Source organism: Pecten maximus, chromosome 4 (assembly GCF_902652985.1).
Source record: "Pecten maximus chromosome 4, xPecMax1.1, whole genome shotgun sequence".
Lineage (NCBI taxonomy): Eukaryota > Metazoa > Mollusca > Bivalvia > Pectinida > Pectinidae > Pecten > Pecten maximus.
In genome coordinates, this window is record NC_047018.1 from 20,903,183 (window position 1) to 20,930,928 (window position 27,746).

The 27,746-nt window shown below is 35.9% G+C and overlaps 1 protein-coding gene across 1 annotated transcript; it reads right to left on the bottom strand.

Annotated features, from left to right (window-relative positions):
• Positions 1–3,986: 3,986 nt before the first annotated feature.
• Positions 3,987–27,587, bottom strand: LOC117325471 (DNA repair endonuclease XPF-like). The gene is made up of 22 exons (XM_033881689.1): positions 27,440–27,587; positions 23,258–23,354; positions 21,684–21,766; positions 20,479–20,601; positions 19,650–19,707; positions 18,578–18,730; positions 16,587–16,700; positions 16,006–16,154; positions 15,409–15,462; positions 14,753–14,822; positions 14,478–14,541; positions 12,940–13,100; positions 12,474–12,560; positions 11,936–12,064; positions 10,088–10,285; positions 9,001–9,138; positions 8,687–8,818; positions 8,436–8,522; positions 7,670–7,843; positions 6,958–7,098; positions 6,666–6,761; positions 3,987–5,004 (listed from the first exon to the last, which is right to left on the bottom strand). The coding sequence occupies exons 1-22, from the start codon at positions 27,511–27,513 to the stop codon at positions 4,759–4,761; spliced, it is 2,628 nt and encodes an 875-aa protein (XP_033737580.1). The 5' UTR covers positions 27,514–27,587; the 3' UTR covers positions 3,987–4,758.
• Between the last annotated feature and the right edge of the window lie 159 nt (positions 27,588–27,746).

Genomic DNA, 27,746 nt, shown 5'->3' on the forward strand with positions numbered 1-27,746 from the left:
CCTCACTAGAACCAGACATCATACCACGTGACTGGAGAGTTGTCTTAATATCCCTCACTAGACCCAGACATCACACCACGTGACTGGAGAGTTGTCTTAGTATCCCTCACTAGAGCCAGACATCATGTCACGTGACTGGAGAGTTGTCTTAGTATCCCTCACTAGAACCAGACATCATACCACGTGACTGGAGTTGTCTTAGTATCCCTCACTAGAACCAGACATCATACCACGTGACTGGAGTTGTCTTAGTATCCCTCACTAGAACCAGACATCATACCACGTGACTGGAGAGTTGTCTTAGTATCCCTCACTAGACCCAGACATCACACCACGTGACTGGAGAGTTGTCTTAGTATCCCTCACTACAGCCAGACATCATGTCACGTGACTGGAGAGTTGTCTTAGTATCCCTCACTAGAACCAGACATCATACCATGTGACTGGAGAGTTGTCTTAGTATCCCTCACTAGAGTCAGACATCATACCACGTGACTGGAGAGGTGTCTTAGTATCCCTCACTACAGCCAGACATCATACCATGTGACTGGAGAGTTGTCTTAGTATCCTCACTAGAGCCAGACATCATACCACGTGACTGGAGAGTTGTCTTAGTATCCCTCACTACAGCCAGACATCATACCACGTGACTGGAGAGTTGTCTTAGTATCCCTCACTAGAGTCAGACATCATACCACGTGACTGGAGAGATGTCTTAGTATCCCTCACTAGAGTCAGACATCATACCACGTGACTGGATAGTTGTCTTAGTATCCTCACTAGAGTCAGACACCATACCACGTGACTGGAGAGTTGTCTTAGTATCCCTCACTAGAGCCAGACATCATACCAAGTGACTGGACAGTTGTCTTAGTATTCCTCACTAGAGCCAGACATCATACCATGTGACTGGAGAGTTGTCTTAGTATCCCTCACTAGAGTCAGACATCATACCATGTGACTGGAGAGCTGTCTTAGTATCCCTCACTAGAGCCAGACATCATACCATGTGACTGGAGAGTCGTCTTAGTACCCCTCACTAGAGCCAAACATCATACCACGTGACTGGAGAGTTGTCTTAGTATCCCTCACTAGAGCCAAACATCATACCAAGTGACTAGAGAGTTGTCTTAGTATCCCTCACTAGAGTCAGACATCATACCACGTCACTGGAGAGTTGTCTTAGTATCCCTAACTAGAGTCAGACATCACACCACGTGACTGGAGTTGTCTTAGTGCCCCTCACTAGAGCCAAACATCATACCAACTGACTGGAGAGTTGTCTAGTATCCCTCACTAGAGCCAGACATCATACAACATGACTGGAGAATTGTCTTAGTATCCCTCACTAGAGCCAGACATACCAAGTGACTGGAGAGTTGTCTTAGTACCCCTCACTAGAGCCAGACATCATGTCACGTGACTGGAGAATTGTTTTAGTATCCCTCACTAGAGTCAGACATCATACCATGGGACTGGAGAGTTGTCTTAGTATCCCTCACTAGAGCCAGACATCATACCATGGGACTGGAGAGCTGTCTCAGTAGAAACTAAAGGGGCCTGGGAAGAGACATCATATAAAATATTGCATTCAAACTTCCTACGTTACTACAAGTCTCCCTCTTAGGTCTAGGTGTCTCCCTCCTACGACTTACATAACTCCCTCCTATGACTACGTCTACCTCCTATGACTACGTGTCTCCATCCTATGGGTCACCCTCCTACGTGTCACTCTCCTTCGTCTATGTACCTCTCTCCTACGTCAACGTGTCTCCCAAATAGTCACAGAATAAAATCCTTGATTGGCTGGTAAAAGTCATCAACTTCAACAATCACATGCAGTGGGATACAACAGGTCATATTTTTAGGCTCTGGAATGACCCTAAAATTGGAGGAACAAACCCTGATACTACAAGGGGCGAGTCGTGCAGTGATTAACTGATTTTCTTGAGAGTAATCAAGCGACAAAAATTAATGTTACAAAAGTATAACCTGCCTTCCCATAGGAAAACATGTCAAGTGTCCTTGCTTTTCAAATTTCTATTTTCCATTAAAGGTGCCAATTAATATCTGTTGATTGTTATAGACCATTCGGGGCATCTGCAAATTGTATCAAGTATTTCCTGCTCTGAAAGGTGCTGCTATCTTGTCTCTTTTGTACAATCCTTCAAATGAAGGCCTAGAAGGGCTGCTACATTGAGTGGCAAGGGAACTGATCAAGCCTATGTTTCATTAATATAAGTGATAAAAAAAACAACAGAAAATATTGACATAATAACAAAACCATAATTCAAACTCAAAATTGATTGAAGGCTGCCAAAATAGAAAAAAGAAATAGAAAAAAAAGAGAATATGTCACCGAAAGACTAAGCGTCTTCTGTTTCACTGACAACATCTGAAATACAAATCTAGGTCAAATCCCGGTCGAGTCACATTCTTAAATGAGAATGAGGGTAGTGACACTGTAACCACAAGGAATATCAATAAACATCAAACACGTGCGACTTCATATTGCATAAGGAAATAGTAGTAGTATATGTTAGAAACATCAAAATCCACTCCGGAGCCAAGAGATAGACAGGGATACTCGGTGTTAACATCAATAATCTCTGCTACAACTAATGTACTCTGAATAAGAAAAACGTGGTTAAAAAACTAATTTAACCCAAGGACTTCTCCAACGAAACCTACTCCTTGTCGACCAGGGACAAGGAAATATGCACGATACTTCACATCAATGAGGCCGCGGTAGTGTATCTAGAATAGGTCATGTCAAGTGTAACTGTTCTGTCTTGTATTATCTAAACTCCTCCTACATAGAACATCTGGGTTGTGGAGTGGTAAAACACTAGTGGTACGAGTAACTGGTTTAAAACCACATCAACTCGTGTAGAAAGATGTGAAGATTAAAACGCACTTCACAGGTGACAAGTTTTGACGTACCAGGTAGGTGATTGTCATCAATGACATGCTTAACTTGAGTAAATAATGTTACGGTTTCCCAATTACTCTAAGACAGAGGTCCATCCTCTATTGGGTTTATAAGGTAATAGACTAGCACTGTTCCTAACTTCCATAATCTAATTGGCCTAATGTTACGGTTTCCCAATTACTCTCAGACAGAGGTCTATCCTCTAATGGGTCTGTAAGGTAATAAACTAGTATTGTTCCTAACTTCCATAATCTAATTGGCTGACTTATAATGAATATATCTTTAATAAGGTGGCAAATGAGCCGATTTGTATCAGGCCTAGCTTCAAAGCATAGGAATCATTTTGTGATTTGGTTTGATTTGGTTAGCCGGAGTACCCAGAGAAAAAACACCGACCTACAGTCAGTACCAGGCAACTGCCCCACATTGGTTTCAACCTCATTTTGTGACCAGTGTGGCTGTTGAGAGAGCTCCTGACAGGATATAGACAGACAGAACTTGTTTCATTATATTTTTTAATAATCATTCCACGTTATATAGTTGTACCTCTTTCAGGATACATACCTCTAGCCCATACAGAATGATTGGTAGTGTATAAAATGTTAAGTACATCTAGTAAGGTCTGCCGAGTTTCTCTGAATCCCTGAAGTGATAGTAACATCATCAGGGTAAGCCAGTTCACTGCAATCTGTATATGATTGAGTATGCCATTTACATAGACATTTTAAAGTTTGGTAACATGAAGGCCCTGTAGTCCGTTCTACATGTAAAGCCGTATTCAAGAACCTTAGTTAGGGCTGATTGATAAGTTGTGAGCCTCGAGCCTGGTAATTGAGAGTTGGTTTAGAGAGGGTCATATAGCTGGTTAGCAACACTTTTTTCCATTTGACAAAAAAAAAGGATGTCATTCATAAATAACAACATGATTGATAAGTTGTGAGCCTCGAGCCTGGTAATTGAGAGTTGGTTTAGAGAGGGTCATATAGCTGGTTAGCAACACTTTTTTCCATTTGACAAAAAAAAAGGATGTCATTCATAAATAACAACACTCATATAAAGATAATCGTTTAATTTCATTGAAAAATAAATATCGCAATATGTAAATAAATAAGATATTTCATCACATTATACCTCAATGCTGGAGATTTAATCCACTAATGATTACATAGCCAAGATTTCAACTGATTTTCTTTATGAATATTTCCAAAAATGTTACTATTTTCTTTAAATTTTCATATTTGAAAACTAGAAATATGTTTGTAAAATATGTATGCCACAATTACCACTTTGCAAGAAATTAGCTAAATGCTAAATTCATCCAAAGACCAAAGCATGTAAAAAAAGGAATTCATCTTTCATGTATTAAATAATTGTATAACAAGCAAAACTATTAACCCAAACCTTCAACCTAGAATTGTTTAATCTAAAACATGTAAAGACCTCTGAAAAAAGAACATCTTTTTCAGTACCCATACCCAAACACATACACTATTAAAGATGGTCACATGTTAAAGATGCTTATTAGCTGTTTTAGTGCTTGAAAATACCTGAATTTATATCATTGTTTAGCAATTAGAAAGATATTTTTTTTTGAAAAACATACAAAATTGTTCCCATGTATTTTTAATTCTTTACCATAAATACATGTAAAAGCATTAATAAAGAAAACATCTTTATATTTAAACCAGCTTGAATCTTGGCTATTCCTCAAAATATCAATAAAAATATCACGTTGATGTATATTGACAAATGGATGGATTCTGCATTTATATATCGATTGGCTATATAATTTAATACATTGAAACTGTAATAACAATTTCAACACATCACTTTTTCCGTTTGAATCCTCGTCTGTAGTCTGTTTTTGCTGGTTTATTCAGTTTCTCCGACATTTCTCCTTTCTTATGCTCCGAGTGAAGAAACTTGTGAAGAGTTTTTGCATTAGATGAATTTCCCATGATTTCTGTTAATGTCTCCTCTGACAAGGTAGATAACTCTGCAAGATTGTGAACTTTTTTCATGATGAGGCGATAGTTCTTGACGTTAACCCCAGGTAGTCTCAGCAGAAAATCCTGCAAATCGAGGAAAAGTATAAAAATAATGAAAATAATGAAAATTATAACCACACAGTAACATCTGCAACAAAATTTTAATAATTAGGCTCTGAAACCTTTATATATCAGAACTCTATATCAACCAATGAGATTTCAGGTATTACCTGAGGGGCATGACTGTCTATATTTGAACTCAACTTTAACCAATGAGGCTTCAGATATAATCTGAGGGGAATGGCTGTATATATCAGAACTCTATATTAACCAATGAGGTTTCAGGTATTACCAGAGGGGCATGGCTGTATATATCAGAACTCTATATTAACCAATGAGGTTTCAGGTATTACCAGAGGGGCATGGCTGTATAGATCAGAACTCTATATCAACCAATGAGGTTTCAGGTATTACCAGAGGGGCATGGCTGTATATATCAGAACTCTATATTAACCAATGAGGTTTCAGGTATTACCAGAGGGGCATGGCTGTATAGATCAGAACTCTATATCAACCAATGAGGTTTCAGGTATTACCAGAGGGGCATGGCTGTATAGATCAGAACTCTATATTAACCAATGAGATTTCAGGTACTGTAAATCACTTATCTTTCGCGAGGGATTTATTTTCACGTTAATTCGCGAGGAGAGTCAAACGCGAATTCAAATCCCTCGCGAATATTTGTATAAGAATGACAGGAATACTAAGTGGCGTCCATTTTGAATCTACCGTAGTCTTTAGTTGGTGAGCAAACATCGCCGTTAAAGTAATAATGAGTGATAGATTATATATTTATATATCAGAGTGTGTTTTTATATCACAAAACACCAAAATTTCACACACAAAAAAACCCACTGAACACTGATATTGTGGTTGAACTCGGACTTAATTAACTTCTAGACGACGTTTTACATGTAGTTAATTTAAGTACAATAGGTACGGTCCCGAGGATTCCGGATGGTCACCCGGAATACGTCATACTTTATTACCAACGCTGTTGTAATTAAGTTATGTAAGGTTACATGTATATATAGCACTTCACATCGCTTGATTCTCGAAAAACGATTTACCATAACAAAGTTGAAATCAAACAAATTATTTATTTAATCAAACATGCAGAGCAAATAATCGCCTGGAGTATAAATCATTCGCAATAGACTGTCCCGAGAACTGTTCACCGGTATCACTGTATACACACGTACGTTAATTACAATGTACGTTAACTCACAACCTATTGTAGTCCCGTCATCTTCCAGGCATTCTTAATGAGCCGTGGGTTTTGTTCAATGTCTGACACCGCCTTTGTAAGCCATTTAGCATGTATACAGGTACGGTAAATACAATTCAGTATGTCCAGACACCGATATCACATGAACGAATCACATGACTCTCGTAAACAAAATGGCTACCAACATGGAAAAATCGCCGATCTGTAACGTCATTCGCGAATTTAAAGTCATTATATGAGATCAGAATTCGCGAAATTATGTATTCGCGAATAAGTCAATTAGGTGAGTTCGCGAAATTAAGTACTCACGAAATATAAGTGATTTACAGTATTACCTGAGAGGCATGACTGTATATATTTGAACTCAACTTTAACCAATGAAGTTTTGGTTATAACCTGAGGGGCATGGCTGTATATATCAGAACTCTATATTAACCAATGAGGTTTCAGTTATTACCTGAGGGGCATGGCTGTATAGATCCGACCACTGCTCCCCATCCTCTGTAGACCCAATAGCCATTGCAGTGGCACTATCTGGTTGAGGACGTCTCATCTATACACAAAAGGTTGATGACATAATATTTTAGGTAGTTCAAAATGATATTACTTAAATATTGTGTAGTGTCAATGACATACAATGGTATCTTATTTTAATTTTGTAATTTTTCACAGATTTCCTGAATTAAAGCGGAAAACTTTTCATCTGCATGACAAATTCCAGGAATGTATTCTGAATTACTAGTTTGTACCTTTAGTTCTTCAAATATTTCAGCTGTGGCATACGGACTCTGACACCACAGGATCCTAAGCTTGGAGAAATGTAGTGTCAGTAATGCCAAGCGGGAGATGGTGTCTTGTAGTGAAACATCATTTGAAATCTGGTATTTTCCCTGTAGATAGAGTTCAAGCAATTCCTTAAATATTGATAACATTTGAAATACAGGCCGGTGAATTGGACTTTGATCTCAGGTTTTTCTTCTAATCCATCATATAACGGATGTATCATGGACAGCTTTGATAACCAAATTCACTGAAGTCAGACTTCCTTTTCACTAATTTAAATTTTTTTCATTTCCAAAGAATATTTAGTTTTAACCAAGTGTTACTAAATATCTGGTTTATACAGGGTCCAGCTTAAGTGGGGTTGATGATGAAGGTATATAGGAATATAGAGTCTCTTTAAGATAAAATCAACATGGTAGTTGCATTTCTCAAACATTTTCAAGCCTAGCGGCCAACTAGGCAATTATTTTAATGACTTTGTAATGGCATCATGTGAATTATTACATTCAAGTATAAAGTGACTATATTAACTCCACTTCATTATGTTTTTTGATATATCTATTTTTGGGTATTTTATTCTGTTATATTCTGTCACCCCTCTGATGACCTTGGTTGTGTTTATTCCTGTGGTATTTAGGCAGACTTAGAAGTGGCCACCTGGACCTGTAATATCCTCACCTGGAGAGAGAAGGATTTATTGGCGTCAAACTCAATCAGTAGCACAGGTCTCTTGTAATGTCGACACATGGATACACACTGGTTAAATAGTCGGCCGGAATTCAGTGAGCCAATCAGATCACTAACACTTTTACGCTCCACACAGATATCTGGTGTCAGAATGTAGTCTCCAACCTAAAAATATAATCTTTGTGGTAGTGAGAGGTGTATTCAACCTTATTTGATGTTGTCTTCTAGAGTCATATATTCCGGATGCCTATACCTGTATACCAATAGCAGGCCATAAAGTAACATAAAAGGATCTTAAACATTGATGGTAATATTACGAAATCCTACTGCATATTCATAAAAAATCAAGATGACATTTTGTATTTACAACTTATCTGAAATATTATGCTCCCAACTACCTCATTAACAGAAATGGAGAGAAGATGAATGATGTTTTAACATAAAGTTGCATGCATATATTTGTGTCCGTCACATACTTATACTTGAGCAAAGAAATTAAGGGTTTATTTCAGTCAGGCTGATACTCAATGTACATGTCAGCTATATGTTTCATTGGCATTAATTCAAAAAACAGTTATGCTCTGCACAGGAAATTTTAACAAGGGCCATAACTCTAATTATGAGGTTATGGACACTGACTCTGGTACACTGTACATCATTTTAGTAATACCAATGTAAACAACAAGTTTCATTATCCTAGTTTAAATGCAAGCACAAAAGCGAAAGATGGCTGGACAGACAAAACGGCACTACTCACCACTAATGTAACAGGTTCAATGTCTATCCCTCGTCTGTGGATCAAGGATGGCAGCTCACTCCGGAATTCCCTCATGTCTACAATTACCTGTCAAAAAAGGTCAACACTTAAAAATGTGAATCTTTCTAATCTGAACACTAGAAATGTGCTTTATTTGTGATCTTGAGATATGGTTCTCAAACACAATGCAAGATTATTGAACATTATATATCAATTTACATTTATAAGTCAAGTATAATGAATCCACCAACCTTTTGTTGTACAGATGAAGGTTGTGATCCACCCTTTCGTGTGTTGACAGTAGCATTTGCAGGAGTTGTGTCCCTTGATAAATTTGGATCATCCTCCAATTTCCCATCTTGTTCCTCCGGTATAACCATGCTCTGGTAATAAATGTTGTGCCAATATCAGATCACCAAAATGACTTCACCGTATAATATATATAATTCTGTTGACAACTAGAGTCACTAGACTTGATAACTTGGAAAAAGTGCCACTATCTATGGATAACTAGACATGGAGACAAACACAGATTGTATGAGTCACTAGATTTGGAGATACTCACTGCCTTTTCCTTGATGAGGAACTCGAATGCCTCCTTCTCCTTCCTCAGTGTGGTAAGATAACGTTGTTCCTCCACTGATCCTGTATACATCAGAAAGTATACACGTAGTGGGACCCCTGGCTGGCTCGCCCTAAACACCTTTACATAAAGGGTACGGAAATATCAGTCTACTTCATAAATAGAATTACCCATTATATCTCACCTGTCCTGGCTTTGTCAATGCAGTAAGTATTAAGTATTAAGTAAACTCCAAAATTCACTAAAATTTCAGTATTTTTTCTAGAAAATACCAAAAAATCCCCCACATAATAGTTTGGCAGCACCATATATACATAAACATGTGTAAACATTGATGTATTGCAAAACAAATATCAAATTTCACAAAACCACTAATTCTAATTGAAATAACATTGATACTTTTTGAGAATCTGAGCTAAACACATACAGATTCATAGCATCCCTAATTTCCAGAGTCACTTGACCATTAATTCTGGATATTCTGTAAATTAAGCTGTGTTGAGATGTATAGCTATATACCAAGTTATTTCTAAGTTTGACTTACATTTATTGAGCAACCAATTTAAAATGCAAAACTTTGAAATGAAATGTTGACGATGATGACACCTCCGATGTCCCCAGGGGAAAAGTAACACCTAGTCACGTTTTCGTCACAGGCGAGACAATAAATTACTTTACAATACACCAATATAGCATTGTTAACTCAAGTTTTATACTATTGGTAATACAAGGCAGGTAAGATTTTTAAAAGAATGACACCCTTATATCAGGCTGGTCACTCAAGGTCATTTACTCAATGGATAGGTCTTTTTCATCAAGAAACTATTGCTCAAATATTGTAAACATACATCAATCTGATTAAAACTGGATCTTTAATTCCTCTCTGATAATCCACGTAGGAATGTAGGGTATCAGAGTGGAATTACAGATCTGGTCTACAGGTCATATTTGTACATATTTTAACAGTAATCCTATTTTGGAAAAATTGAGAATTTTAAGAATTGTGTTTAATTATAATTGCATCAATAGCAGTTTTTGTTTGTTATTTTCTGGTATTACTCTCCCGTACCTCAAGCTCCCGTACAAACTGCATGTCTGCGTCATAAAGGATGACATATCTGGGCTGGATCTCCTGTAGAGTACGAGTGAGTCCTTTGTGGTCGGAGCCCCCATGGAGGGGATGTATCACCGTCACTGGTTCTTTCATCAGACCATAGTAAGCATCCTGTGATGTGCAGGCAGGGCCTGGAGGGTTGTTGTCAGCATCCTGATAGAGAATATAAACCAGGTCATATTCTTAACATACCAACAGAAATGGACAGAATCTGAATGAAATCATTAGTTCACATAGCCTGAAGGTTCAAGTGAGCTTGTGCTGAGAAGCATCATCCATCATATTTAGCTGTTGGGTTCCAGAGAGGTACCCCAACAAATTTTGTGACAGGAAATGACCTTGACCTGTATTCAAGGTCACAGGGGTCAAATTTGATAAGATACTCAAATGATTAAGTGAAACACCAAGAATCAACATATTTGGTTTGTAGGTTCCCCAGATGACATCCTGCAAAGGAATTCACAGAGCAAATTTGCTAAAACACAGAAACATATCATTCTGGTTAACTGAAAGGCTGAGACTCATCAAACAAGTGAATACCATATTAGCGATACAGGCCCATTGCGACCTTGTCTTTGCAATCCAAGGGTTACAGTCTTGTTTACTTATCTCCTCTCTACAGACTGAACTTAAATGCAACCCCCTTTGAAGATGAACATATCTGAATAATTGGTTATTTTTGTGGATGCAAATATAAGTGATTGTGTGTCAATCAATATTTAAGATTTTTGTGGATTGCTTACCAGTAGTAAAGCATGTAAGCACCCACAAACAAGAGGCCCAAAGGGCCTGTATCGTTCACCTGATTGGATTTGACCAAACATCAAAATATGTTCATGTGCAATTTGTTAAAAGGTTTATTTGTTGAGTTCAAACAATACTTTACATGATTTTGGGTAAGGGATCTTAACTGCTTCATAGATAAAACCCAGAAACGAAGGCCAGACTCCCTAGAGGTGTGAAAAGACTCCAGGGATTGTTTTTACAACATGACTGTGTTTTACAACATGACTGTGTTTGAAGACACTAAGTCCCTAGGGGTACATCAGGATTGTGTTTATCTCTTGATGCCCAACAATACCATATATGGTTATGAAGTGGGATCTCAACAGTTTTAAAATTATAACCAAGAAACTTAGTCCCTGGCGGTGGGGAAAATTTAACAGGCCTATTTTTACATCATGATTGTGTTTATCTCTTTATGCCTAACAATGTTCTACATGGTTATAGGGTGGGGATCTAAATAGTTTCAAAGATAAATCAAAGAAACAAAGTCCCTTGGGGTGGGGAAAGACCTCAGGGCCTATTTTTAGAACAGGATTATGTTTATCTCTTGGTGCCCAGCAATGCTATTTATGGTTATTATTTAAAAAAAATTGTTTATAGCAATATAGCCAAACTCCTCCCTTCCTCCAAAAGGATGCTTTTTTGGCCCTGCCACTGACATACCTTAAACACACATGTATCAGAGCTTCAAATCTCAAGCCACTTTCATTCCAAGTAAAAGTGATAGTTTTTTTTTATTATGTGGGACAATCAGATTAGTGGTGGCTGGATAAACAAGGTCAGACAGTGGGACAATCAGATTAGTGGTGGCTGGATAAACAAGGTCAGACAGTGGGACAATCCGATTAGTGGTGTCTGGATAAACAAGGTCAGACAGTGGAACAATCAGATTAGTGGTGGCTTGATAAAGAAGGCTAGACCATGAGACAATAAGATAAGTGAATGTTGGATTAATGAAGCTCTCTATTGCCTATATTTTGATGTAGAACCTCAAACTAACGGTTTTCTGCGTATTACCAGGTCTATATCCATATCTTCCTTGTGTAACATCTGTGTAAGTGTAAGGCCGGTATCACTCGAGCTGGACTTCGCTTTCTCCTCTTTCTTTCCTCTGGCTTTAGCAAACCTATCAAATTTGGCTTTCTTCTACAAAATATTTCACAAAACAAACTGTTATATTTCTTACAAATTAAAAGAAGATCTTTTAAGTAAAGGGATTTTGTTGACGATTGAAATAATTTCAAAGAATGCCAATATCACATCTTGATTTGTAAAGTTTTAGCCATTATTGAATATTCCTTTTGGAATGTGATAATTGTTTGCCAGGTTTACAAAATATCATCAGGAGACAACTTTCCAGATCACCTATAATTTATTGAGCAGATTAAATAAAAAGCATACATGTGGGTAGATTTAATATTTAGGACCCTCAGAAAGTAAAGGTTTACAATGAATACTTTTGAAAATAAAAATGCTAAATTATAATAAAAAGCTTGTCAGATTTGTAAGTTGATACAGTTTTTAGTACATGTATGTAAAAAGAAGTTTTACTTACTGACACATCTTCCAATTGTTGCCCTCTGAAGGCCACTGACTTGTTGAACAAACGTACCAACATGCTCTGTCCTCCCTCACAGAGGTACTAAAATAAACATTGGTTGTTTTTGAGTTTTTAATAATTGTCTCTAATACATAACTGGACCACCTCAAATTGACCTTTCTAAAATCACATAAGAAAATGAATGCTCTTTTAAACTTGTCTCTGTAGTACTTCTGTAATTGAACCTCTCTTAAATTACTTTTTCAGCAGGCATATCCAATATGGCTACCTTTTCACAATGACTTCTCTCTAACACAAATACCTCTTTAAATTGGCCTGATTTTTTTAACCAATGCATTTCGAATAACAATTCTATTTTTGATAGATAGTGTTTCATTTTCATATATCCATATCCTTCCAAAACTTGAAATTTTCTGCATTTTGTCACCATCTTTTGTTACTAATTTATCATTAGAGCTACCTCTCTCAGCTGACTACAAGTGCGGTCATCCTCAGCTGCAATCAGAACTCGGCCAGGGTCCTGGTCAGCTGGTTGCTTACTGTTGTCTTCGCGAATCTCCTTCAGAACATCGGACAACACTTTCCACTTTGGACAGAGCTCAAAAACAGGTTCCGGATCAGCTTTAAAACAAAAGTTTATTGGATTGTCCAAAACAAAGTTAGATAAATGATTATCAAATCATCTACCGCTGGTAAACTCCTTTTCAAAATTTAGTCCTGCATCATTTTTAGCTTCACATTCTGTAAACCACTTCTTCAAGGTTTATTTTCATGTTTATCTGCAGGGCAGGTCAATTCTGAATGCAAATACTAATATGAGCATTTATATATTCAAATATTCAATTCCACGCAACAAAAACAAGTTAACAAAAAAAACAAAAAAATTGAGTCATCAGAAAAAACAACAGTAAATCATATCCAAGTATACTTTGATTATTTTGCACTACCAGCTATTCAAGACTTCCCTTCATCTGTGTATGATGGGGGTAAAGCCTCATTTTTCTAGTATTCCTTATACTAAATATGTTTTGATATTTGATGAGTGGTGGGGTCTTTAAGAAATGACTCCCACCCCTACCACACAGATTATTTATATAATTTTTGAACAGCCTCTCACTCCTACCACAGTAATTTTTGAACAGCCTCTCACCCCTACCACACAGATAATTTTTGAATAGCCTCTCACTCCTACCACAGATAATTTTTGAACAGCCTCTCACCCCTACCACACAGATAATTTTTGAATAGCCTCTCACTCCTACCACAGATAATTTTTGAACAGCCTCTCACCCCTACCACACAGATAATTTTTGAATAGCCTCTCACTCCTACCACAGATAATTTTTGAACAGCCTGCCACCCCTACCACAGATAATTTTTGAACAGCCTCTCATCCCTGCCACACAGATAATTTTTGAAAGCCTCTCACCCCTACCACAGTAATTTTTGAATAGCCTCTCACTCCTACCACAGATAATTTTTGAACAGCCTCTCACCCCTACCACAGATAATTTTTGAACAGCCTCTCACCCCTACCACACAGATAATTTTTGAACAGCCTCTCACCCCTACCACACTGATAATTTTTTAACAGCCTCTCACCCCTACCACACAGATAATTCTTGAACAGCCTCTCACCCCTACCACACAGATAATTTTTGAACAGCCTCTCACCCCTATCACACAGATCATTTTTGAACAGCCTCCCACCCCTACCACAGATAATTTTTGAACAGCCTCTCACCCCTACCACACAGATAATAAATAATTCTTGAACAGCCTCTCACCCCTACCACACAGATAATTTTTGAACAGCCTCTCACCCCTACCACAGATAATTCTTGAACAGCCTCTCACCCCTACCACACAGATAATTTTTGAACAGCCTCTCACCCCTACCACACTGATAATTTTTTAACAGCCCTAAGGTTTTCGCTCTAACAAGCAAATACTGTCAATATCACATTATTCTGTCAGCTGATTCCTTGATAATCTTACCTTTTGTTTCGCTGCCCTCTTTTGTTTTTTTCGCTGGTGGGCCATAAATTCTCTCTCGGGCATGCTGTAAACATTTACGGAGTCTGTGAATTTTTCCTTTTCCACTGATGTCACATTAATATCAAATATTTACTCAAAAAGGAATATTGGTTTTTTTTTTCAATGGATCCATTTTTCCCAATTTTACCAAAGTGTAAGTATAAAAAAAGAACTACAATTTTCTATATCATTGTTGATTTAAATATAAGGAATCTATTAACAAAGCACTAACTTACCATAAAAAGACTGTCAGCAGCTTCCAGAAACAGCCATCCAGTGTTCTGACCAAATGTTTTTTCACTGCTCCTGTAGATTTATTTACAATCATGTGAAATTATGCATGCAACAAAATGGTATGTATACAGCCCACAAGGTAGAAAGCCCAACTTAAAAGAAGCAGATTTCTAATCTCTTCAGCATGTTTTCCTTTTAAATAATTTCATCCCCATTTACTTTAGCAAAGAGTGAGACATGTTCTTACTATACCTTTACTTTCTACTAGGGGTAGAGGGCTTATTGTCAGTCGAGTTGGTAAGGTTCCTTTTTACCAAAATATCAACCCGAAGGACCTTTTAATTACAAAGCAGTGAGCTATAGGTCATATAGGTCATGATATTTGTTACATTAATCCTTTTCCTCTGGGCATGCTTTCATCATTATAACTCCCTAAATGGGCCAACAACCTTAAATTTTCTTTACATTAATATAACAGAGACATAAAGTTAAAAGAGAACATACTTACAAAGGCATGTTTACATTTAATGGTAGTGGTAGATTTGGTACTATTATTACTAGGTGACATCTTGTGATTCTATCTTTAAACCATATAACATTATTCAAACAAAAGCTTTACATTTGTAAAAGTCATTCTGTTTGTAATGAAGCTAAATACCTGACTGAATTTACCATGCTGTAGAATGTTACACAATCGTACTGGGTCAGATGTCTGTAAGAAATAAACGAAGCTGTTTTAAATTGTCAATATTATATTTCATTTAATTCAACTCTTTCATTGAATCTAGCATCATACAAAGTTCATATATCACAAATCACATACAATGTCTCTTCAAAAGAACCAAAAACTGTTTACATCTTGAATTTCACAATATTTTAGTCTCCGATCAACAAAATCTTTATTGGGACCCAAATAATATTTCTCTAGTCTGAATGAACTCCTAGATATTGAAGCTTTATCCTCAGACTTAGTAAATACAATGTAGCAATGTTGTAACATACTATAAACTTACATATCATAGTGATTATATAATTCGAGCGTCTTTCGCGCTGGAAGCATTCCTCTTAACTATGATTAAGCTGATTGTGGTTTCTACATTGGTTTCTATGGCAACCACTGTTGGTGCGCTATGCTTACAGTACATCATTAAAATTCATCAGTGTTAGTTTTAGTTAAATAATACGGATACATGGAATGTATCCCACTCTGATTTCCTTACTTGATTCTATTGGTAGATCAAGGATAAAAATTTACCTGAGAATGAGGCGGAGAGTTTTGAGATCTGACACTAGTTGTCTGGTTTTGGGTCCAATCTGGTGCCATATGGGATCCAGCTGCATGCGGATGATTGTATCAAAAGCCTTGCCTATAGAATTCTCCACAGTGATCTCATCAGCGTCAATCTGTTCAGTACAGACAACGGAGAAATACAGTGAAACTGATTTCCAACTGATAACTTGAAGACTCTGCTTAACTCGAAGTAACAAATTTGGTTTCAATAGTAAACAATAGCTGATATATTGTCAATATAGCTTCTTTAAAATATCGCTGATGGATGTAACTAGACAAGCTAGGCAACCTTTCGATTTACTTATTTCTTTTCCCCAGAAAACAGGTGTGATGTGCTGATAGGGACACATGTATGTATACTTTTAATGTAGTATAGATTAATACAGTCAAATATAGGAGAGATTTTATCTAAAAATCAACTTGTGATAAGTTAATAAACATACTCAAGCATTTACCCAATATACCCAGAAAGGTCACACAAAGTGATACCAGTACGATTCAGGATTTTGTCAAGACATGAGGTACAGTACGAACAACATACTTACAGCCGTAGTACACCTCTTAAGCTCCTGAATACAGGCATTGATGAGGTCAAGTAAAGCTGTCTGACATGCCAGCATGGCAGATGTCACCTGGACATGAATTTCTACAACATCTACCTGTAACAGTTTAACACATTACATACAGCCATTACTACTCCTGAGAAGAGATTTCAAATAGTGCCAAATTTCTGAAAACAAAATTTGATAAACAATAATCTGGCCTAAAAGATATTGACTTTTTATAACAAAAACTGCTACATTTCATTTCTCTGGAGAAGTCAATAGAATCACTTGTACTAACATAAACCACTACCTTATGTTTATCTAGGGACGTCATTACAACATACACCACTACCTTACGTTTATCTAGAGACGTCACTACAACATACATCACTACCTTATGTTTATCTAGGGACGTCATTACAACATACACCACTACCTTATGTTTATCTAGGGACGTCATTACAACATACACCGCTACCTTATGTTTATCTAGAGACGTCATTACAACATACACCACTACCTTATATTTATCTAGGGACGTCATTACAACATACACCACTACCTTATGTTTATCTAGGGACGCCATTACAACATACACCACTACCTTATGTTTATCTAGAGACGTCACTACAACATACACCACTACCTTATGTTTATCTAGAGACGTCACTTACAACATACACCACTACCTTATGTTTATCTAAGGACGCCATTACAACATACATCACTACCTTACGTTTATCTAGGGACGTCATTACAACATACACCACTACCTTATGTTTATCTAGAGACGTCACTACAACATACACCACTACCTTATGTTTATCTAGGGACGCCATTACAACATACACCACTACCTTACGTTTATCTAGGGACGTCATTACAACATACACCACTACCTTATGTTTATCTAGAGACGTCACTACAACATACACCACTACCTTATGTTTATCTAGGGACGCCATTACAACATACATCACTACCTTATGTTTATCTAGGGACGCCATTACAACATACACCATTACCTTATGTTTATCTAGAGACGTCACTACAACATACACCACTACCTTATGTTTATCTAGGGACGTCATTACAACATACACCACTACCTTAAGTTTATCTACAGACATCATTACAACATACACCACTACCTTATGTTTATCTAGAGACGTCATTACAACATACACCACTACCTTATGTTTATCTAGAGACGTCATTACAACATACACCACTACCTTATGTTTATCTAGGGACGTCATTACAACATACACCACTACCTTATGTTATTCTAGGGACGTCATTACAACATACACCACTACCTTAAGTTTATCTACAGACATCATTACAACATACACCACTACCTTATGTTTATCTAGAGACGTCATTACAACATACACCACTACCTTATGTTTATCTAGAGACGTCATTACAACATACACCACTACCTTACGTTTATCTAGGGACGTCATTACAACATACACCACTACCTTATGTTTATCTAGAGACGTCATTACAACATACACCACTACCTTATGTTTATCTAAGGACGCCATTACAACATACATCACTACCTTATGTTTATCTAGAGACGTCATTACAACATACACCACTACCTTATGTTTATCTAGAGACGTCATTACAACATACACCACTACCTTATGTTTATCTAAGGACGCCATTACAACATACATCACTACCTTATGTTTATCTAGAGACGTCATTACAACATACACCACTACCTTATATTTATCTAGGGACGTCATTACAACATACACCACTACCTTATGTTTATCTAGAGACGTCACTACAACATACACCACTACCTTATATTTATCTAGGGACGTCATTACAACATACACCACTACCTTACGTTTATCTAGGGACGCCATTACAACATACACCACTACCTTATATTTATCTAGGGACGTCATTACAACATACATCACTACCTTATGTTTATCTAGGGACGTCATTACAACATACACCACTACCTTATGTTTCTCCAGGGAACTCGCTACACTGGCATGGAACCGTGGCCACAGAAACAGTTTACGAACAAATAGATTCTTCATGGTCCTCTCCACATGAGCAAATCCCACGGTGAATGCACAAGCATTGTCAGTGAAAGCCTTTATAAATCCATTCTGTAAAATTGTAAAAAAAAAATTAAGCCAACCTCCCAAGGTATCATGAAACATATTTTTCTGGTTGGTACGCATAAGTGTGAATAGACTTTGGGATATATCACAACTAGAGTAGGATTTAAAGATAAAGTTTTGGTGACTACACTGTCATCTTCATCATACAAATGACCAGTAACAGACTTTGGGATATACCACAACCAGTGTAGGATTTAAAGATAAAGTTTTGTGCTGACTACACTATCACCTTCATCATTCAAATCACTAGTAAGCAGCAATGCACACTTTGATGTTATGTGTACGAGATTGTAATCAAGCTGACAGGTCTTCACGTCTACACTATAATCTACCTACACTGCAGTGGTAGATGGCATACAACTCAAATCGGCTACTCCATGGAGAAGAAGTTGATTCAGCTATTATGTCTATTTGGCTACGCTTTGTTAATAACCTGGTCATAGTTAAACGAGAGTCTCTTGTCCTAGGTTAGAGCTGTTCTGCTGCGGCGAATCCAGATGGCTTCCTTCTCTTTTTTTTGTCCTGTTGTTCTGTGATAATTGAATCAGCGTTGAATTATCTTCTGCACATAGCAGCCGAATCAGCTCCTTATGGGAGTAGTTAGATTGACTTGTACACTGTTTGTCACTTCAGTGTACATAGTTTATATATCATAGTGTAGACAGGATGACCTGTCAATGGATTACAATCTTGTACACAATCATCAAATTGTACATTGCTGCAAACTGGTCATTTTTCTGATGAAGGTGACAGTGTAGTCAGTGAAATGTCACTCAAATCATACACTGGTTATGATATATACCAAACTCTTTTCACATTAAGCCAAGGTCTTTTACAGAGTTATATGGAAATTCTTTTCCACCTACAATGAACTACAACTAAAAGCTAACATATCATATTTTACCTTGTTCTTTTGTCTGAAAAGTCGTAGAATGAAAGCCTCCTGACCCGATTCCACAATTCTATAAAACATAATATACTGGTATGGATTTGTGCATAATATATTTAGTAGTATGAAGTATTAATTACAGTAAACCTTCCGTCAATTAGAAAAAAATCAAATAAATATTGATGAACCTGTTCAAATTTGACAAATTAGGCTTCAGAAAATAAACATGAGTTTGTACTATCAGAATCTATATCAGCAAAAATCTTGGAAAAATGAAAATCAAAGCACAAACATAGATCTATATATCTGAATGTATATACCTGATACATGTATATCCAATGTATTGTTGATACATACATTAACAATGATGAACAACAGCACACTCATAAATGAGTAAAATGATAAATTATTTAATTCAATGTTAATTGATAATTAAACTTTCATTTTGTATTATAATCATTCTTTCGTGTGAAGCAAAAGGCCCAAAAACAGTACACATTTCATTTGTAACACAAGGGTTAGAGACCTAAATACTGAGAGCCTTACTGGCCACACCCATCCCTCCTACAAAGATTCTATTCCTACCTGTGAGCCTTACTGGCCATTCCTAGCCCTCCTACAAGGATCCTATTCCTACCTGTGGGCCTTATTGGCCTTTCCTAGCCCTCCTACAAAGATTCTATTCCTACCTGTGAGCCTTACTGGCCATTCCTAGCCCTCCTACAAAGATTCTATTCCTACCTGTGAGCCTTACTGGCCATACCCAGCCCTCCTACAAAGATCTATTCCTACCTGTGGGCCTTACTGGCCATACCCAGCCCTCCTACAACAATTCCTTTCCTACCTGTGGGCCTTATATACCAGGATTCCTGTGACATGGTCCAGTGGGACACGGTCCGTCAGAAGGTCAACCACCAGGATCCTTGACGTAATGAATAACACACCGCCTTGCATGTACACATTCTGTCTGTGGAGAATAATTTTGATGACTGGTATATTAACATCTAAATATAATTTGGACACCAGTTTAAATATCTACACTGTCATTCTTTATCATTTATTTTTCGTCAGTCAAATTTGCTTTTTTGTTGTTGTCACTATTACAAATTGCATCATAATGACCAAACAACCAATAATAGAGTTTACAATGAAAAGAAACTTAATAATCAAAAAAACATTAATGACATTCCACATATTCCAATGTGCATACAACAACAAACACATTTCAAGATGAGTTACAAGAGGGCCATATGTCCTGTATTTTTCACCACCTGGCTATTTTTTCAAAGACAGGGTACTATCACAACCAAACACTTCAGCCTCAAGGATGGTCTACTCAAGTGTATAGTTTGGGTTTAGGGTTGTTACCACTACAATTAGTCAAAACAGTCCAATAGTATCAGAAGAAGTTGTATATTAAGTATATAATCCAATCTGAACCTTTTGTGGCTCTGCCCTTTAGCTCCAAGATGGTCTGTCCCTTTATCAAAGTACATGTATTTATATCAATTTTAATCCACATCACTAACAATGCTACAAACAGAATTCCACTGAAACGTCCCAAGCTATTTTAGAAAACTTTCATTTAAAGCCACAAAGTCAATTTAAACTCCTTGACCTCACCCTTTAAACTTACAGCTAGCTGAGTGGGTCACCAATTTTTATTTATATCACTTTTGATCTTATTTAGATAGGGATATACTACAGCTAAAATGTGGTTAAAATGTAACAGGAGTTTCAGGAGATGTAGACAGGAATTATCTACATCATCATGTAAGCGCCACAAAATAAACAGACCTTGGTACTTTGTACTGGGTAAGTTAACAATAGTATACAAATATCTTTTTTACTATCAAGCATCAACAAGGAAAATTAGGATTTTGTTTTTTTAAATGGATTATTTTTTACACTGTATATATGAAAGATCTTTATGTAGCCGAATTTATCCGAGTAAAATTGAGATGTCTAAGAGAAATCCAATTCAATTATACAGACAAGAAAAAACCCTGAGTGCATAACTGATTAATATTGTACAAAAACAATCAGTACCTATCTGTTGCACTTATTTCATTGGTAATCACTTTTGGCAGTGGCTTTACATTGTCATTTTCAAGTTGTTCAAGGAAATATTCCTGAAAAATAAAAGAACAGATCTCTGAAACACACAAAATAACAAAAATGTTTTTAACATTGATCAATAAGCATCTCTTAAACAGAGGCTGTACAGACAGAATTGATCAATAAGCATCTCTTAAACAGAGGCTGTACAGACAGAATTGATCAATAAGCATCTCTTAAACAGAGGCTGTACAGACAGAAGAGTCAAGCCTCCATTTTCCAGGGATGATAATATAATACTATCTAGCATATCTATGATTGACTGCATTTTGTTGGTTCCTATTGTTATAATTGTGATATTATATCATCGTGTCATCACAGACTTCAAAGTCGTATAATTACGTTAATGATATTCAACATGATAAATATCAATGTTGATTTCTTCCTACTTCATGCGATGTTTATCGTGAAACACAAACAACAATTGAAAAATGTATTTGCAAGCTTTCCAAAACGTATTTTCTTAGTCAAGCAAAGGGTGAAAATTAATGATGGGGACATTATTTGGCAATGGGACAAAAGTGTTAAGTCAGCTGTCACAATGTCAAGACAATTTTCACCCAATAACAGTGTTTTTACGGGGTACTTTGGGAAAATTAAATTGACTGAAAAGGGAAAATTTTACATGTAAATTATGTCAAAAGTTTACATTTGTTTCATGCTTACCAGTCTTTTAATGCAGTGTAAATTCCAGTTTTATATGACATGATGCCACACACCCTATCTGTCCTTTTTTCTTATCTATTTTTGTGTAAATTTGCCATTATAATTACCAGGTATATTTTTCTCTGTGTGTGCATGTTTGCGTGCATGCTTTTTTCTTTTTTTAAGTTTTAATCTATGAACATCAGTGGAAATTTTTTATTTCTTTTTGGGAAAAATAAGGATAAAATGCATTGGGAATGGGGTCATTTTGCGCTCCAGGTTATACAGTCAGGTAGGCAAAACCCTGATAAATAGAGGTTACACAACGAGTGGTTGTTGGATAAGGAATTTATTTCACACGAGTAAGTTATTTTTTAAAAGTTACAAAAGACACGAGCTTTAGCAAGTGTTTTTTGCAACTTTTAAAAAATAACTTACGAGTGTGAAATAAATTCCATATCCAACAATTTTGAGTCATGTGACCTGTTTCTACCACAATAATAACGGCTTCAATCAAAGGGAAACGTGGCCAAGTATAATTTCGCGTATACAAATAAAGTGTACCGGTGATGTCCGGGACCCGGTGATGATCGATGACATCAATAACAATTGCAGCTTGGGTCAAAGTTCACAGTGTTAGCCAATCAAAATGCGTACAGAGTTTATACCACGTACGTGTGGTATAAACAGATTGTTAATCAACAGCTGTAATGATTAACTGATGGTCTGAGAGTTGAATAACACAGGGTATTGTGGTAGAATGCTGTTATGTAAGGTGTAAATTGATGTAATTTGTATACTCAAATCAGGTCAAAGACCTTACAGTGACTTGTCCTTTTTAACTTCAATGTCCTACTCACCTCCTCTGTTGAGGATGTACCAATAACCAATACCAAGTTAGCTTCATCGCTGTAAGCATTGAGGAAATTCAAGAATATCCTGTCAACACCAAGGCCCCTGTGTCAAAAAACAGAACAAGAAATTGATTAATAATTGATTTCCATAACACAAATAGGGCAAACATTCAGTATGCATATATCTTATAAGACTTTAGTGAATTCAAATTTGTATACTTATAGGTAATTTAATCACAAAGCACAAATCTGGTTTTTTGTCTTTGTTGATTAGCCAAGGTACCCTTCTTGTGGATTAACACAGATTTAAAGGTAAATGTCTTCCTAACTTAACCTTTACTTTTTTTCCAATTCATCGTGTCATAATTATATATAACTTGCCCATTAGTGAATAGTTGGGCACTTTCTTTGTATTTTTCAATAAGGACGCTGCACCATGGCATAAACTCCCTTACCCTAATGACAAGTAAGATAAAAAGTAGGGCAAGTAAGCTAAAACAAAACATGTTTTCGCAAATAGGAGCTATATATGTGGCACCCCGTATTAGCATCTGAATTTATTGTATATCTAATAATCAAATATTAACCTGGAAGATAATTCAACTTGGAAGATACAATTTTGTAATTCAAAATATCTCTATCTTATCTAAAACATGCTGTTGAACATCATATAAGGAACCTAAACAAGCTGATCTTCAGAATGATATAAGCAACAACCTATTCTACTAATTTACAAGTATCCCATAACTACTTATGGGAGTATACTATGTTTACTTGGATCTATATCCATTAAACTTATATTCTATGAACTTTATTATACAGTTATTGTTAGGGTATGAGGGAAATAGCGTTTTTATTGTCCCCGAGACATGAACTATTTCCCGAGGTGAAGACAATTAGGGCAATAGTTAATGTCAAGGAAGACAATAAAAGTGCTATTTCCAGAATACCAATACAATAACTGTTTTATTATACCAGCTTTTAAATCATTCCATTTTTCTCTCAAACCAGTGTTCATATCCTCCACTGTTTCTAATGCTTTTTCCGAGGATAGATTTTCAGCATGCTAACTGCCGCTTTTATTGCTTGTTGTATATTAGTGCTGTCTTTTTCTGAAAAAAAAAACTCCTGTAGCATTCACTTGAGCGGTTTTAAAAAACACTGTGCGTGCTTCTTCTTGGTCTCGAAAACACTTTCGGACTAATTGTAATAGAAGCAATGGCAGTAGAGAATAATTTTCGCTTTTTGTCACGTATACCTTTTCTGGCGGAAATAATGAAATTAAATAACTCGATTTTCTAATGTTCAATATAGCTATATTTTTCTCATTCAAATACTGAAATAGTTATCATTAAGGGCATCGCCACAATTTGTGTGCTGTACAGCCCATCCTTTTACCTTTAGTCGAATAACCTCGGCCTTTCACATTACCTGACAATTGAGCAGAACTAGCAATGCCCAAGCAAAGGGGAGATAACTCGTATTGGAAATTTGGGATTGAAGAAAATTACATCACGAAATAGGTCTTCGGAAGTACGATGATTTTATCGTACTTGCACGCAGTAAATCAATGGATGGTGGGTGACATTCATTCATTCGATAACCCTCGATGATTTACTATCTACAATACTGAAGAAATGGTGTGTAGGCAAAACGTGCCAGCTTTATTAAATTTTTACAAAGTGCTCATTTCCTTATTAATGCAAGTTCATCCATCAAAAACATATCACAATGCTAAGTAATATTCATTTTAAATAGTTAACTATACAGTTCAAAGAGACATAACCGTTCTATATGTGAAAATGAGGTGTTTATCGCACCGAGAAATTTACCATTAAGCTAACGGTAAATCAAAGATGACGGACAGGTGCTGTCAGGCGCGGAACGAGATTGTAAACAGAGCCAAAATGTGATATATTTTGGTGTTGTTGCTTGTTTTAGTACTGTATAACATCATTTCACATAAAGTTGTTGACCTTTTGAATTAATATGAACATAAGGTCTGGAAATCTACCCATTTAGGCCTATCTTGTAAACTGGGTCAAAGTGAGTGTAACTTCTGCAAGTTCTGCAAATATTAAGTTCTGGAGTGTCACGAATTAACCATGGGTCCTGTCCCACTCAGCCGGGACATCTATTCAAACCCAAGTTAAGGCCATGTCTCTTGTTCCATGTTTTTGTTAGATAACATTCATGTGCATCAAAATGCCAATGTATTGGTAGTAGCAATATGCAATCATGCATATGGTTAAATATATTTCCTTGGACATGGACTACAAATCCATCTTTTGATTTTTTTAGATGCACTGAAAAAAAATCATCAGATTCAAGCAACTTGGATGAATTTCACTTGGATTTTCCAAGACAAAAGACACATAAGCACAATATTTTTTCATTTCATTTCAAAATATTTCATTGTCTACACTACAAAGTATTCTTACAATACACATACAAAAATGTAGAAAATTATAAAAACTTAGTTTTGACAAAGGGGATTGAATTGGATAACAGGCTAGGTTTGATATTAAAAATCCTTTCCTGTAGATTATAGAAAAATATAGACATAGTTGGAGAGTTAGTTGTAAGAAACTACTGTTTTTAGTTTAGATTTGTAGCTAGAAACTGAAACAGAGTTTATTATAAGAGTCATCAAGCGAGTTCCAGTGATTATAATTGTTATAGTTCTAGTAGGAGGAATATTGAGGATTCTTCCATTTCTAAAACTATTTGCATTTAAGAATGTTTTGATGCTTTCATAGAGATATGTAGGTGTATGTATATATTAATGATTTTATACAAGTGTAGGTTTGTGATTAGGATTTCTTTGTTCTGTTTCTAATTTTCTTCTGCTGAATAAAGTGCATGGTGATATGTACATCTTCTTAGACATGTTGTAATCCTTAGGGCTCATAAATATTTGATATATGATCAGACCTGGTACCCTTTTTTTATTAAAAGTTAAACCTAAATGTTTGTGACAGTCCTGCTGTGTTATTGGATGATTATTAAAGAAAATAGGGGGATGAGGATTTGTTTGTTTATGAGTGAATGTTATTGCTACTGTTTTATTTGAATTAAAAAGGACTTGACAATTTTTAAAGCAATGCATTACTATATTGTCACAGAAAACAAAAAAGTCATTAACTTTATCTAGATTAGAGCTTACTTCATCAAAAATGTCACGAAGTTGATTGACAGTTAATCATGAAGCATGTTATATTTCAAGATATAATCGTATTTTAAAATATTTTTTCCAACATTTTAATAATAGTAGCACAGGATCACACCTTGTTCATAATATATCTGCATCCTTCTTTTATAATCTGCCGATTGTTTCTTCATATTAACTTTAGACTGATTCATATAGACATCATCAAATTGTAATTAATATCTGACAACTGCATGCACATCCTATGTGTGCTTAAAAATTCTTAATCCCTTGCATGTTATTGAATATTAAGTAATAAATTAGTTGTCTGTGTATTTATCAAAAATGTAGGATTTATAAATGTTTGTTATTAAAAGGAACCAAGTTAGTAGTACATGTATGTTTAAAAGGAACTTTTAAATCATTTAAATTTTCTGATAAGAAACCAAGTATGTGTATAATAAATTAGATTGAACTTATAAACATATCTTACAGAACTACACACAGAAAAGGAATCTACACACATTGGGAGTTGTTTGACTGTCCATTTTGCACAAAAAGGCATTTTAATTATAAGGTGTTTCCTATGATATGGACAATTTGTTGTCAGTGGAGACACTTTGTAAAATATAATAGCTTCAATGATCCATGATGTGCCTGTGGAAATATTTAGCATGAATTTGTAGCTTTTTATATTAGAACATGATGTTATTTAAATTATGGTAAAAAAACTGTTTCTGAATCATATTATTTTCATAGTAATTGGCTATGTACGCTTTTTATTGATTTTTTGGAGAAGTGGTGTTTTGAAGATCAAAATTTCCATATTTCAAAAATTCACTATAAATTCACTAAAAATTCAATTTTAATGATAAACTTGTTCTGGTTGCTGTTTTACAATCAGGTGATGACACTCTTCAAGAAAATTACTCAAAATTACTTCTAGAATATAAAAAAAAAATTGCTTGGGCATTGCTAGCAGAACCTTCTTATTTTCACCAATAAAGTTACAGATAACGATAGTTATTTACAAAAATTACTTTGCGAGAACTGTTAGACCATCCTCGTGGTATCCATCTAGAAATATCTGGTTTTCATATTCCAGAAGACTCATTCTCCTCCGCTCCTCCAATATTATGCATATTCTATGAGCTCAGCATTTCACTTTCATGGAGGCCGCCATTTTCATCTTTTGCATACAAAATGTAGTCGATAAGTTTTCCTGACAATCAAAAATAACCCTGGGCAGTAACATATTCCATTGTTATTCCCTGTTATCGAAAAACATAACTATCATATTTCGGAAATAATTCTGTGTTCATACTTTAAGGCAAATGCTAATATTTT